This window comes from Trichomycterus rosablanca, chromosome 22 (genome assembly GCF_030014385.1).
Source record: "Trichomycterus rosablanca isolate fTriRos1 chromosome 22, fTriRos1.hap1, whole genome shotgun sequence".
NCBI classification, from domain to species: domain Eukaryota; kingdom Metazoa; phylum Chordata; class Actinopteri; order Siluriformes; family Trichomycteridae; genus Trichomycterus; species Trichomycterus rosablanca.
In genome coordinates this window covers 10,566,879-10,581,684 of record NC_086009.1, presented here as the reverse complement: position 1 = coordinate 10,581,684, position 14,806 = coordinate 10,566,879, and the positions used below count along the sequence as shown (strand labels likewise).

Genomic DNA, 14,806 nt, shown 5'->3' with positions numbered 1-14,806 from the left:
ATGAAGCGTAGATGGCCCTGCTGCCTTCCACTGGTCCCTCCATCTTGCCTTCACCCAGGAAGCCTTGGAGATGTCAACTGGTGTTGTGCGGAGCAGTTCCTGGGCATGTGTGGCAAAGGGGCGTCGGGACTTGAGGCGCATGCGCTGTGGTGTCTCTATGACGATCTTGTGGAGGAGGTGTGATTCACTTATCTGTGCCTTCCGAGTGAGGGCCAGTTGATAGGTTGGGGTGGCTCGTAGGCATCCACACACAGTCCGCAGGGCAGTGTTGAGGGCCACATCCAGCTTCTTCACATGGGGGCTATGGCAACAGACCGGGGCACAATACTCAGCGGTGGGGAACACCAGTGCCTCAGTGGAGATACGCAGTGTCTTTGTGCTGGCTCCCCATGTAGTGCCGGCGAGACAGCGTATCAGTGCAGCATGGGTGGTGGTCTTTGACGGACAGGTCTTTAAAAGACAGGGTTCTGTCTAGCTTCACACCGAGGTATGTCGGGGTGGACTGGGACTGTAGCCGGACATTGTCAACCACGATGTGGATCTCGCGGGTTGCTTCCTTGTTGTATAGGTGAAACACTGTTGCTACAGTCTTATCGGCACTGAGCTTGAGGCGCCAGTTCTTCAGGTAAGAGGACAAGATGGCCATGTCCTTGGAGAGGCCCTCCTCTACTGCTTCCCTACGTCTGCGTAGCTGTACTTCCGAGATGTTGTTATGGGTAGATTGTGAATGTAGATGTTGAACAGCATTCGTGCCAGCACTGAACCCTGTGGGACGCCGTTCCTGAGCTTTTTCACCCTGCTGCTTTGACCGTTGCTGGTATATAGCCGGAAGCTGCGGTTGCTCTGCATCTCCATAATGAAGCTCACCATGTGCTTGTCTGGGATGGTATCCAGAAGCTTCATATGTAGCCCACGCAGCCAGACAGTGTCGTAGGCAGCTGTGAGGTCCAGGAAGACGGCCCCAGCTTTCTCACCTGCCTGGAAACTGTCCTCTATGTCGTGGCACAGGAGGGTCACCTGGTCTGTTGTAGATCTGCCACTTCGCAAGCCAGCTTGTTCTTCGGGCAGCTGGGGGTCAATCAATGGGTGAGGCGTGCCAGGATAAGACGTTTGAGGAGCTTGTATGGTACACACAGCAGTGAGATGGGCCGGTATCCTTTGGGGTCATCGCTTGGCTTGTTCGGCTTTGGCAGGGCTATCACCTTTGCACGACGCCAGATTTTAGGCAGCTTTAAGTACTGAAGGCATACGGAGAGGAAGGAACGGAGCCAGTCAGTTACCTTCTTGCCTTGGTGTTTTATGTATTCGGGGTGGATGCCGTCTATGCCTGGTGCCTTGCCAGTCTTCAGGCGTTTAATTGCCAGTTCAAGTTCTTGTGTCATGAAGTTAGTAGATCGGTCGGAATCACACCCTGGGGCCCTAAGCAGCTCATGGACTCTCGAGTGGAGTCCTTGTCTGCATTGGGGAAGCGGCCATTACTAAGCAGGAGTGACGCGATGGAGTTTGCAGTGATGGGACACTGTGCAGGAGTTGTTGACCTACCGGTCAGCTTGTTCAGGGTCTGCCACCCCAGTCGGCTGGAGTGTGTGAAGTTAATTGACTCCACAGTCTAAGTCCAGTGTTGCCTACGCTTCTCGGTTAACCTGCAAAATAAATCATCTGCTGCTTTGTCCCTGTCTTCACTGATCTGCGATTCTGTATGGGCATGCAGTAGGTTTTCACATTCTTTGTCCCAGCAGGGAACATAGGCCTTACGCACACCACGGGGGATGTTATTTTTGGCGGCGGCCAGCAGCATCTTGCAGTATGAGTCGTAGGCATTGTTTAGGTTGTTAGGGCACGGGGGTAGTAGACCGGCAACTGCCTTGCTGACTTGTTTGGTGAAGCCTGCCCAGTTCGCTTTCCGAAAGTTCCACCTCTTGACATCCTTCCCTTGCACAGGCTGGACCAGAGATGGAATAGCAATAAGCAATGGTCGATGGTGTGACCGGGGTAACATGTCCAGGGTGCATCTCATTTTGCAAATGCCAGGTCTGGATTGGTGGTACTGTTCCATCGGGCAGAGTAGAATGTACATGGCTCCTTTGGGTCATATAGGAGTGTTGCATCTACAGTCGATGCCCAATTTACCAGAATGTCACCATCGCTGTTAGAGCTGCTGTATTCCCAGTCTGTGTGGTGACTATTAAAGTCACCAGCATACACAGCAGGGGCTGGGACATCTGGCAGAGACGATGGGACCATTCTGCTGGATGGTGGTTTGTAGATGTTGACGATGGTGATGTCATGCACTTTCGTTGTTAACCATTCTATCTCGGCACCCTCAAGAGATTGTCCAGCAGCTGACCAGGCCATATCTTTGCGGACAAATGTGGCAATGCCGTGATGTTTATTGGTGATGTGACCGGCCAAGGTGTACCCAGGAACCCTCAGGATGTTCTTGTTTTCCATATGGGTCTCCTGTAGGGTGATTACTGTCACATTACTTTGGATGGCTATTTGCTCAAGGACGTCAATCTTGTTAGTGGTAAGACCTTCAATGTTGAGCTGGAGAAGCACTAGCGCTGTGGTCAGTGGACGATGTGAAGACATTTGTTTCGCTTGAAGGGCATGCAACCTTGCAACTACTCTTCAGCTACTTGCCCCTGCCCCCCCCCCCCCCCCCCTGCCCCCGACAGCTGAAGGTGAATAACTTGAGATGACAAGATTCTTGTCCAATCACTTGTCATCTCAAGGCTGAACTACTGCAACTCCCTCCTGGCAGGTGCTCCCATATCCGCTCCCATATCCACTCTAAAACCACTGCAACTCATTCAAAATGTAGCTGACTGCCTGGTTTTTAACCAATCTAAACACTGCCACATCACCCCACCACTGCATTCTCTTCACTGGCTTCTTGTAGCTTCCCACATTTAGTTTAAAACACTGATGCCTACAAAGCCAAAAAATAGACCAGTGCCAAGCTACCTCGGAGAACTCATCAAACTCCACTCTGTACCATACAGCCTCCAGGCCACAAGCCTTGCTCGTCTTAATTCTACACCCAGAATTCGAGGAAGACGTGCATCAAGGCTTTTCAGGGGAATGAACTTCCCCTGTCTGTTTGAATATCTGAGGTACCTCATCATCTTTAAAAGACTATTAAAATCCCACCTCTTTACTAAGCACTTAAGCTGAAAACCAACATGCACTTATCTTCTACAGCATGTTAAAAAACCTATTCTACCTATTCCTTTGTTCTAGGGTTTCAAGGTTTCAGCAGATTTGTATCACTGGAGTGTTGTCTACTTAAACTGAAGTAGGGAAATGTTTACTGTGGAAGCACTTCTGTAAGTCGCTCTGGATTAGAGCATCTGCTAAATGCTGAAAATGTAAATGTAAATCTAAAAGGGTAAACCAATCCTATGCAGACATATTTCCTGTAAATGAAGTACAAAACTTGATAAGTGATATCTAGGAATAAAAACACTTTCTTAGCATAACCTTCTTTCAATAGAAGGGTCTTGGTGAAATGAGCCTTTAACAGGCTAAAGATATTTCCTAGTCTGACTACATGCAAGTAATCAACCAAAAACTATAAAAAAAACATGCGTTAAACTGTTTTCTTTGTACCAGTATAAGTACTTACTGGCCCATACATTACTACTGTAACAGGTTGAATCCACGAGTTGAATCCATACAACTGCAGAAGTGAAAATACTAACAAAAAAGGGGGCTAAATTAAGAGAATCAAAGTAACAAATGAAAGACACAAAAACATCCACAGCCTGCAACGGAGAAAGTTAGAACAGTGGTTAGAACAGGAATAAACCAGAGCTGAGAAATGGTTGCCACAATATGAGAGGATGCTTCGGCTGTCTGCAACAACTCAGAAAAAAGGAAAGATGGAATAAAAAAGAATAACCCTTCCATTTAATACAACTCCTTCAGAACCAGCCAGTTGCAGCAATAAACAAGCCCGGGCTGCAGTTTAATAACTCTACATAGCACATTCTCCATATTCTGAGCTCTATTTTAATATCTTATAGTTGAATCTCTCCCTGAATAGTTTTTAAAATTGATTTCATTGTTTTCCAGTGAAGCTATATGTGAAAAATATATGACTGAAACTGTTGAGCAGCTGTTTTACTTCAACTTATAGCAAATGTTATTACAATCAAAAATGTGGAAAAGATTACAATTTTAAAGATACAGTTGGTATAATCAGTTCCCACAAAAGAAAACAGTACATACTTTTGAGGTCTTTGTATTCCTTTTAATTAAATACAGGTTAGAAGTATAATACTGCTGTCTTGTTAGTAATATACAAAATGGATATTAAATTACACGTGTAAATGTGCCTCTTAAATTAAATATGTAGAAATTGCAGGTGGAAAAGATTACCATTTTTAAGTCCTCACCTGCATTTATCTCTCTATATGCTTTAATTTTTAAGCAACAACTCAAAAAAAGAACAGCTTGTGGCTGTTGAGTATAAGCAAAACACATACTGAAGATTCATACCCTGCAACAGGGAGTGAACCCATATCCCCAGGAACCTGGTTCTGTCTACCAACAGCTTTACCATGCTGGTCAAGACTAAGTATATTACAATTATACCTTTAAAAAATTATTAGTAAATACAATATATTAAATTAGTGAAAGTGTCTCAAAACCTTTGCACATCACCTTTACTTATTCACATGAACTCCAGACTAGCTAAAAAGGCACACTAATACCTCTACTTTTTAAGGAAGCAGACATGCAATATACAGTAGATTTAGCCTTTCCTGTTTTTCAGTACTGCATACAAATTTCTTGTCATTTCTGGTTGTATGCTAATAAAGAGACAACCCCAAAAAAATAAAAATACAACCCCAGATCAGAAAAAGTTGGGACAGCATAAAAAATGCAAATAATAAACACGGTTTCTTACATTTACTTTGACTTTTATTTAATTATTATAAATTATTATTTAATTTTGTCTGGTCAACTTCATTTCATTTATTAATAAACATCCATTCCTGCATTTCAGTGTTGAATGTGTTGCAGGCCTGAATTGCAGGAATGGAGGTATATTAACAAGTGAAATGAAGTTGAGCAGATAAAACATGAAATACCTTGGGTTCAAACTGTCTGCAATTCAACAAAAGTTAAAGTAAATGTAAGGAACACTGCATTTTTATTTATTTGTATTTTCCATACTGTTCCAACTTTTTCTGATTTGGGGTTGTAATTATATATAGTCATTATGCCATTGCTAAAACAACAAATTTAATGGTGGGCCTAAGAGCTGTGCACAGTATTGTATAAACTGTATATATGGCTAAAATTAAAGCAGAAGAGACAGTAGCCAAAAGGAAAGAAAAAAAGACACACTGCAGTGTAGCTCCACATAATAGCAAAACAAAACAGTTAACAGCCAGTTGCATAATACTTTCACCTACACAGTCTGCACTAACTTCTGAAGAATGCATATTAAAACATCTGCTGCCTTCTTCTCAGCCCATAAAAATGTCTGTCAATGATAGCGCCTAATGAAAATCGTCTGATCACCGGTCACTAATCAAATACTGCAAAATTGACTTTAATCTAAAAAACAAATTTTACACTGTTTTTGTTAATCAACACCAATATTCGCCAGTAGTCCGTACATAAACATCTACACCATGTATGTCGTGCATTTATTATGTCAGGCACATCATAGAACAGCTCTGTGTGTACTTCAAGAGACGCTGAGTCCTTTATGTTACCCTGATCTGACTGTCCGAAAGGCCGCAACTAATCCGTTTACCTCGTTTTATTTGGGAGATTTAACCCTTTATTTGGGAAAAATGCTGGGCACCGTTAGTAAACAGCTGAGAAGCCACCCTGCTGTAAGTGATAGAATAATTGGGTATTATTTAAATAATAGCTTACTGAGTTCTAATTATGTTAGTTCGTTAGCTTTAATGCTAAGAAGTTTAGCTAGCAATCAGTCTGTATAACTACAACTTTTTCCTTATAAGGTTCCTTAAAAAGTTGTTTGCTTTTTGCTTGCATTAAAATACTATAATACTGTATATAATAATATTTTCTAAAACGATTTAATTGGTAGTTGCGATGTTGCCAAGTTTTATTTTATGGTCCCGAACTATGCTACCATACTAAACAGTATGTAAGATTCTCGCCACTCATAAAAGTAGCGAATTTGTTGGCATACTACCTAATAAGTTAGTATGCGAATTGAGACAACGGAAATTAAGTACACAAAGCGCGGATGTTATTGCTACTTAAGAATATATTGCAGTTTGAAGTTTTTGTGTAAAACATTTTTATTAGTTGTTTTAGAAAATATACGAATACAAAATATTGACTTTGTGTGATGAAGTGTTAAGTCTTGTAGCGAAACAGCTAAATGCTAACATGCGAATGAAAGTGCGACAGCAGCTCAAGGACGAGTTAAACGAGGTCAAAACGTTTCAACCATGACACACTTTCTATATATATGTTAAAACATATCACAATTAATGGTGCAGTCTTGTGTGGTTCATAAAAGTAAATCTACAAATTACGTTTTAGGTAAATGATAGGAAACAATTGGTAGAAAGTGTGTAAATATTTCCACCATCCCCGGAGTTGCCTTGATTTTTGCATTACTTATGACATGTGGATTCATTAGCCTAAATATACATTACTAAAACACAACTGTACTTTTAAGTGCTTATTTAACACGTTAGTTGAGATATATATTTTGTTATTTTAAGTTGTATTTGTTCATGTTCATATTTGGACACTCCATCGATCGATCGGCTACGAATCGGTATCGGCCGATTTTTAATCAAAATATGCTATCGGCGATATTTCCTAAAAGTAGCCGATCCGATCGTGTGATATATAAAGATCACGTTAAGTTAACAGCTCAGTGGATTGATCCAGACTTTGAGCTACGAAGCACCAACCATCACATCACCATTCATCAACAATCGTACAGAAACCATCGTGAAAGCTCTTACGATGTAATTTTGCTGATTGTAATATTTACTTTAAAAAGATAATTCAACCCGGTCACATCTGAGTCGATTCTATCAGCACGTTATATAAACTCCTGGTTCACTTTGGTAAATCGTAAGCAGTTCTTACTTGTGATGTACAGGGGTTAGACAAAATAACTGAAACACCTGGTTTTAGACCACAATAATTTATTAGTATGGTGTAGGGCCTCCTTTTGCGGCCAATACAGCGTCAATTCGTCTTGGAAATGACATATACAAGTCCTGCACAGTGGTCAGAGGGATTTTAAGCCATTCTTCTTGCAGGATAGTGGCCAGGTCACTACGTGATGCTGGTGGAGGAAAACGTTTCCTGACTCGCTTCTCCAAAACACCCCAAAGTGGCTCAATAATATTTAGATCTGGTGACTGTGCAGGCCATGGGAGATGTTCAACTTCACTTTCATGTTCATCAAACCAATCTTTCACCAGTCTTGCTGTGTGTATTGGTGCATTGTCATCCTGATACACGGCACCGCCATTGGCTGCACATGGTCCTCCAGAATGGTTCGGTAGTCCTTGGCAGTGACGCGCCCATCTAGCACAAGTATTGGGCCAAGGGAATGCCATGATATGGCAGCCCAAACCATCACTGATCCACCCCCATGCTTCACTCTGGGCATGCAACAGTCTGGGTGGTACGCTTCTTTGGGGCTTCTCCACACCGTAACTCTCCCGGATGTGGGGAAAACAGTAAAGGTGGACTCATCAGAGAACAATACATGTTTCACATTGTCCACAGCCCAAGATTTGCGCTCCTTCCACCATTGAAACCGACGTTTGGCATTGGCACGAGTGACCAAAGGTTTGGCTATAGCAGCCCGGCCGTGTATATTGACCCTGTGGAGCTCCCGACGGACAGTTCTGGTGGAAACAGGAGAGTTGAGGTGCACATTTAATTCTGCCGTGATTTGGGCAGCCGTGGTTTTATGTTTTTTGGATACAATCCGGGTTAGCACCCGAACATCCCTTTCAGACAGCTTCCTCTTGCGTCCACAGTTAATCCTGTTGGATGTGGTTTGTCCTTCTTGGTGGTATGCTGACATTACCCTGGATACCGTGGCTCTTGATACATCACAAAGACTTGCTGTCTTGGTCACAGATGCGCCAGCAAGACGTGCACCAACAATTTGTCCTCTTTTGAACTCTGGTATGTCACCCATAATGTTGTGTGCATTGCAATATTTTGAGCAAAACTGTGCTCTTACCCTGCTAATTGAACCTTCACACTCTGCTCTTACTGGTGCAATGTGCAATTAATGAAGATTGGCCACCAGACTGGTCCAATTTAGCCATGAAACCTCCCACACTAAAATGACACGTGTTTCAGTTATTTTGTCCAACCCCTGTAGATGAGAACAGAAAACGTTACAGAGCCAATCCGAGGCAAAAGTTTATTCATTACCAAATTCGTTAGTTCAGGATCATCTGCTGAACTTTTAGAAAACTTTTAGCTCCTTAGACGGAACGAGTCTGACTCGGTTACAGATCTGTGGTAATAGCAGTTTAATTAAGCTTTTTAATTAAGCTTTTTAATGTAAGAGAGTCACACAAAATGTTCTGTAGTAGCTGGTGTTTATTTAAAACCACGACATTTAATTAATAACAGTAAACACGGAGAGATAACTGAGAAGAGAAACTTACGCTTCACATAAAAACGAATCAACTCATGAATCAATGAATCACTTATAGCGATACTGAACAAAGCGTATCTTCTAAAGGCACAAACACACACAGGTGCGCGCGCTGCTCCGGTTTATCTTTACTGTGAGGCTCTTTTTAAGTTTATTTACTGCTAATCCCCCCGCCCCCCGATCGGAATCGGCTATCGGCCATCGGCCGATGTCTCTGAAAGGAGATCGGAATCGGTGCCAAAAACCCAGATCGGTCCATCTCTACTACCATTATTTCCATGTACAACAATCTATGGTACATTTACCGATCCCGATATTTATGAACACAAAGCAAGATTTATTCAATGACAGTCATGTCATCATCTTCTGGAACATCATCACTGTATGGCGGCTTCCGGCCACCAGGGGAGCTCACCACAGCACACTCGTACAGCACAGCAGGGACAGCGTACGGTCTAAACAAAAACTTTGCTAGGTCTTACTTTCGGGGGAGGCCTTATATTTAGCAATTCAGCAAAACCTCTACTAGGTCTTATTTTCAGGGGATGTCTTATTTTCGGGGAAACACGGTAGTAAGAACATAATGCGTAATGCGTCACCCAGTCACCGGTGTTGTCAGGTTGTGGTAGAAGTGAGATGGTATTAGAAAATGCATTGGATTCTCTCTGGATTTCTCTTTAGATAGATAGATAGATAGATAGATAGATAGATAAGATAGATAAGATAGATAGATAGATAGATAGATAGATAGATAGATAGATAGATAGATAGATAGATAGATACTTTATTAATCCCGAAGGAAATTGAGGAAATTTTACTTGTTGTGTAGAGTGTATTAGACTAAAGTAGTACATTCAAGTTTTGGTAACATGCAGTTAGATATAACTTGAAGTTACGTTGGGTTACTTGCCTCAAGATTTGACGGCTCTGGTTCTCTAAAACTCAAGGAGCATGCCAGTGGTATGATCTCTTTAACCCAGCGAGTTATTTATGCTACACATTTTGCACTGGGCTTTTTGTTTTTATTGTTTGGAAAACGTAACATCTAAAAAATTTTTGGAAGACTGTTGTTTAGAAAACCATCCAGACAGTCTGGCAAGGGTTATTTGGACTTCTGTGATGGCAGCATTAAAGTAGAAAAGTAAATTTTAGAGCAACATATACAGCCTTCAAGACAACATTGTTTCCAGGGACGTCCATTTATTTTTCCAACAAGTTCATAAAATAAATGCATAAACTCTCTTGGGTTCATACTGTCTGCACTGAAATAAATAATAATTATAAACACATTTTTTTTGTTGCATTTTTCATGCTGTCCCACCTTTTCCTAATTCTGCACTTTATTTTGTGCAAGGTTTGTTGTGACAAAATTGTGAGACTAAAAATTTGAACTTTGCTGATCTGTTTTTCCCTTTTAGCTGATTCCCCTGTTTGTGTTTATCGGAGGTGGATGTACAATGTCCCTTACCTACCTGGCTAGACTGGCCCTCCGTAACCCCGATGTCTGGTAAGATATCACAGCACTGTAATTACCCACCAGAAAGAAATATTCTTGCCTTCTGTGAGATCTCTGTACCAGACGATTATTTACAAATGCATTAAATAATGACTGCTAATGATTAAGTACTTTTTTTTTTAAACCAGAAGCAAAGCCTTGCTAGTTTTATATAATCAGTGCATTTATAGCATTTGCTTGCAAATTTAATTTTGTGTACTTTTATAATTTAATTTTACTTTTAATCCTAAAGGTTTAAAATAGAGATGAACTTTTAAACCTTTAGTTTCAGTTAAGCAATTGAGATGTTCATAAGTCTCTCATGGCAATGAGCAATTTGATCTGCCTCCTATAATGAGTTTAGATGGCTGTGTTAGATTGTGTTTATTTTTCTTGTAGTTCAAGGCATTGCTTCTCCATTTAGCTTGTTTATTTGAACCATACATTTATCATTTTTCATCTGTTTATTTATTCATTTGTTCATTTACAGCTGGGATAAAACAAACAACCCAGAGCCCTGGAACAAACTGGGGCCCAATGGCCAGTACAAGGTAGGGTGATTGAGTGTTTCAGTGCTCCTTATATTACATAAAAAACTAAAGCAGTGTTGATTTCATTATATCATCAAAATCTAAAGTATTGCAACAACGTAAGAATATGTTTGATTTAAGAAATTCAAGTCCTAAATACATGGTACAAAAAATAAGGGAACACTTAATTCACAGATATAAATGAACAAATGACTCAAAGTTAAAATCTGCATTGATTCCTTTGCCATCCAGGAACTGCCTACACACTCTGCCCACATGAGGCCTGGCACTGTCTTGCACCAGATAAATGTATAGATAGATATTTTATTTATCCCGAGGCAAATTATTGAGGAACTCTTAGCCCAGTTCATAAGTGTAAAGTCCATGAGTGGTTCTGAGGATTACATCCCAGCAATCTGAATACCATTGACTATCACATAGAGGTTTGTATGACCCACCAAGGATATGCCTCCTCATCACTGACCGGTCATGCTGTTTGATGTTGCAGGCTGCATACCATTTACCAAAGTGTCTCCAGACTCTTCACGCCTGTCTCATAGTCAGTGTGAAACTGCACACATCTGTGAAGAGAACAGGGCACCAGTGGCGAACCTGCTAGTTGGGTGTTTTCTGGCAAATTTTAATTAGGCTGCACAGTGCTGGGCTGTGAGTGGTCCCCCCAGAGGATGTTGGACTCTCATTTCACTTTTATGGAGTCTGTTTCTGACATGTTGATCGGTAACATACACACCAGTAGCCTGCTAGAGGTCATTTTGTAGGGCTCTGACAGTGCTCCTCCTGTTTCTCCTTGCACGAAGGAACTGATACTGGTCCTCTTGCGGGGTCATGCCCGTCTGCAAGCATTCCTTGTTTAACAGCCCAAGTCCTGGTATCTTCATGCTCTTTAGACTATGCTGGGAGATACAGCAAACATTTTCGTGACAAACTGTATGGATGTGCCATCTTGGAGCAGCTGGACTACCTGTGCAACCTGAATGGGCTGCATGTGCCACCTCGTGCTACCAGTGGTGACAAAGACACCAGCAAAATGCAAAACTATAGAAGAATCAGTCAGCCATGATACAAAAAGACTGATTGTATGTGGCCACCACCTGCAAAACTATTCTCTTTTTGGAGTCTTACTTTGCCTCTGCCTCTCTAGTGTACCTGTTGTTAATTTCATTTGCACCAAAATTTTATTTGCAATCGCTTATGCTTTATAACTGGACAGATTAATTTTCCTGAAGTTGAACTGACTTGATGTTATACTGTGATGCTTACGTGTTCTTTAAATTTTTGATCAGTGTAGTTTAAGATATTGGGCCATAATTTAAAGGATCATATTTATTAATAAAAAAGACAAAATCTTTAATAACTGTTTAAGTAGTAAAATGTATGTATTTGTCAATTTTTGACAACATAAGCACTTCTTTATTTAACAATAATTAAAACAAGATGTAACAGTTAAATTGTTGTTTGGACAGACATGGCACTTTTTTAGTACAGGCATTTTGCAAAGTTTTATGTAAAATAAATTGTATGCTTCCAGATTTGGTGCAGTAAAAAATTGTTGGCCCTTCTATTTTACCAGATGCATGCACAGAACAATGGATTTAAATAAAGTGTAAATAAGAACATTAAGCAGCTGTTGAAGTGCTGTCAGATTTATATATTTTTTAAATTTGTACATAACATTAACTAAAAGTAAACTTATTCAGACTTGAGACATACATAGGGACTTGAGCCTCTATAATTACAATTGACATGGTCACAAGATCCTTTTTATTTGGTAGTGTCTATTTCATTAACTCCTTGTACATTACACCATCTGCGATGTTATAGCAAATAAGCATTTTAATTGTTTTCATTAAAGATCTGCTTACATTGCAAGATTTTGCTGCTGAGCTTAGAATTTCATTTAGTTCCTAAAAACTAAAAGATTAGGCAAGATTGTGCAGAGTATTCTGATTTACTCAACAGCACCCAAATGTTGTACAAACCTCACTGTTGCCTAAGGGGATCAAATTAGGATTTCTGGCAAGAGCGAATAACCGTATCAGAACCCAATCCCCAGTTTTAATGAGTTTAATTCATTAAGCCTTGCATTAGCTCACTTTATGCAAGCTCTGTTAGTAGTCACAAATCTCATCAAGCTCTTGCTTTAATGTAAATGTGATACAGAGTAGAGTTAGACACTTAAACAAGACCTTTGTTAAACTTTTAGCAAGTCAAATCCTGTTCAAGTGAATGGTTGGTGTTTTTTTTTTTTATACCGTTTTTAGAGTAAATGTCGTAATTTTGATGCATTGTAGGGATTAATTTTCACCCTGCCATGTTTTTTATTTTCATTGTATTTTATTTTTTTCTCCAACACAAAGGGGCAGCACTTACTTTTGGGTTAAATATTACATACTGTTCCATTAATTACTGAAAGTGTCCTATATGAAAGCTTGTTGCGTTTGTGAAAGAAAGCAGTATGGAATTTTTCAGATCCCTAGATGTGAAATAGCCTTGAATCTTTTGCATGGACAGTATTTGTTACCACTCTGCTTTAGCTTGCAAAAATACATAACGCTTGCTAACCAAATCTTTAAAGCCATGGTTTTATCCACATTTTTTAAACTCACTGTAACTGAGGATTCACTTAGGTTGCCCAATAATGAGATGAAATGTATGGAGTCAGAAACTAGTTAACTAGAATTAATGACGTTCTTGAATAAAATAAAATGTATAGTTATTGTGTACACTGCATTCATTTTAAAATTATTTAAAAATGTATTATAATTACATTAATTACATTATAATTTTGTTATTTTTTTATTTATCTCATACTGTTTTATTTCCCTAATTGTGTGTCTTTTTTGTGTGTAGTTCTACTCTGTAAACTTGGACTATGCTAAACTGAAGAAGGAAGGTCCCGACTTCTAAAGCAAAAGATCTGGTGAAGCCTCCTGCGCATGGTTGGACCAAAGGCTTGAGATTAAACCAAAAGACTTGGTCTGCACAATCACCCCAGTGTCCTTTATCCAAACTTTTAAAAGAGGCTTCTTGGCACAGTTTTGTCTTTACTTGATTACTGTGTCCCGTTTTCATTTACTTGGGATGCTTGGTAATTTCTCTACAGCAGCACAATAAAGGAGGCTTATCTCCCTTGTACAGAGAACATTACTGCAATGGTGTCGGCTATGTTTTTATGAGTGTTTTAGTTTTGCATCATGAAATTCTTCCTTATGCCTTTGCAACCACTGTTATCTCTGTGTAGTCCCTGAAAGCAGGAGTCTGAAAATCCATCGCTCGTAATTACCACCTGCATTGTCATTCTGCATAGCTTCTACGAGCATAACCTTTCAGAGTGCCAAATGTGGTGCAATAGCAGCTGTTTTCCAACAGGCAGAATTGTACAGAACTTTCTGAAGCCCCAGGTCATGTTCCTTGCTTGTGGAAAAGTTTATTTCCCCTTGCCTTGCTGTGCTTTCAGAGTTTGGTGTGTCATCTCTGTTGGTCCTTTTGAAGTTAAGAGTTTTCCTTACCTACTATGGATGACAAATTCTAGTCTTGGATTTTTTATAAGACCTGGTGAGACTTGTTTTGCAATTTTGTTGTCCTTCATGTAACATTTTAAAAAGCTTGTTGGTCACCATATTCCAAAACCATGGGCATTCATACGGATTTGGAATGAGAAGCCCTGCCTAACAATTCATCTCAAAGGTGTTTAATGGGGTCAAGGTCAGGACTTGGTACAGGCCACGAGTCCCTCCATACCACATTTGTCATGTTTTTGTAGGTTTTGCTTTGTACATTGGTATAGTCAACATGACAGGGCTTTTCCTAAACTGTTCTTTTGAAGTTAGGCATATAATTGTTTTTAAACATTATTTTAGGGTGTGAATAAAACATTTTAATACTTAGGAGGTACAGTAGTGTTCAAAATAATAGCAGTCCAACACCATTAACCTGATAAATCACTGTTTTTAGTAGAAATGCTATTTCTACATAGCAAAAAATTTACTTGAAAGTGTAGTAGAGTAATGAAAACAAAACAAACCCAACAATTAGGACATGCATCCCACTCATTCTGAGTAATCGAAGCATTGATTGAAAGGGGGTTGTTCAAAATAATAGCAGTGAGGAGTTCAA

At 40.1% G+C, this 14,806-nt stretch overlaps 1 protein-coding gene across 1 annotated transcript; it reads left to right on the top strand.

The window, feature by feature from the left end:
• Window positions 1–5,716: 5,716 nt before the first annotated feature.
• ndufa4a (NDUFA4 mitochondrial complex associated a) lies at window positions 5,717–13,837 on the top strand. Its single transcript, XM_063018826.1, has 4 exons — window positions 5,717–5,855; window positions 10,063–10,151; window positions 10,630–10,690; window positions 13,541–13,837. The coding sequence occupies exons 1-4, from the start codon at window positions 5,814–5,816 to the stop codon at window positions 13,595–13,597; spliced, it is 249 nt and encodes an 82-aa protein (XP_062874896.1). The 5' UTR covers window positions 5,717–5,813; the 3' UTR covers window positions 13,598–13,837.
• Window positions 13,838–14,806: the final 969 nt, after the last annotated feature.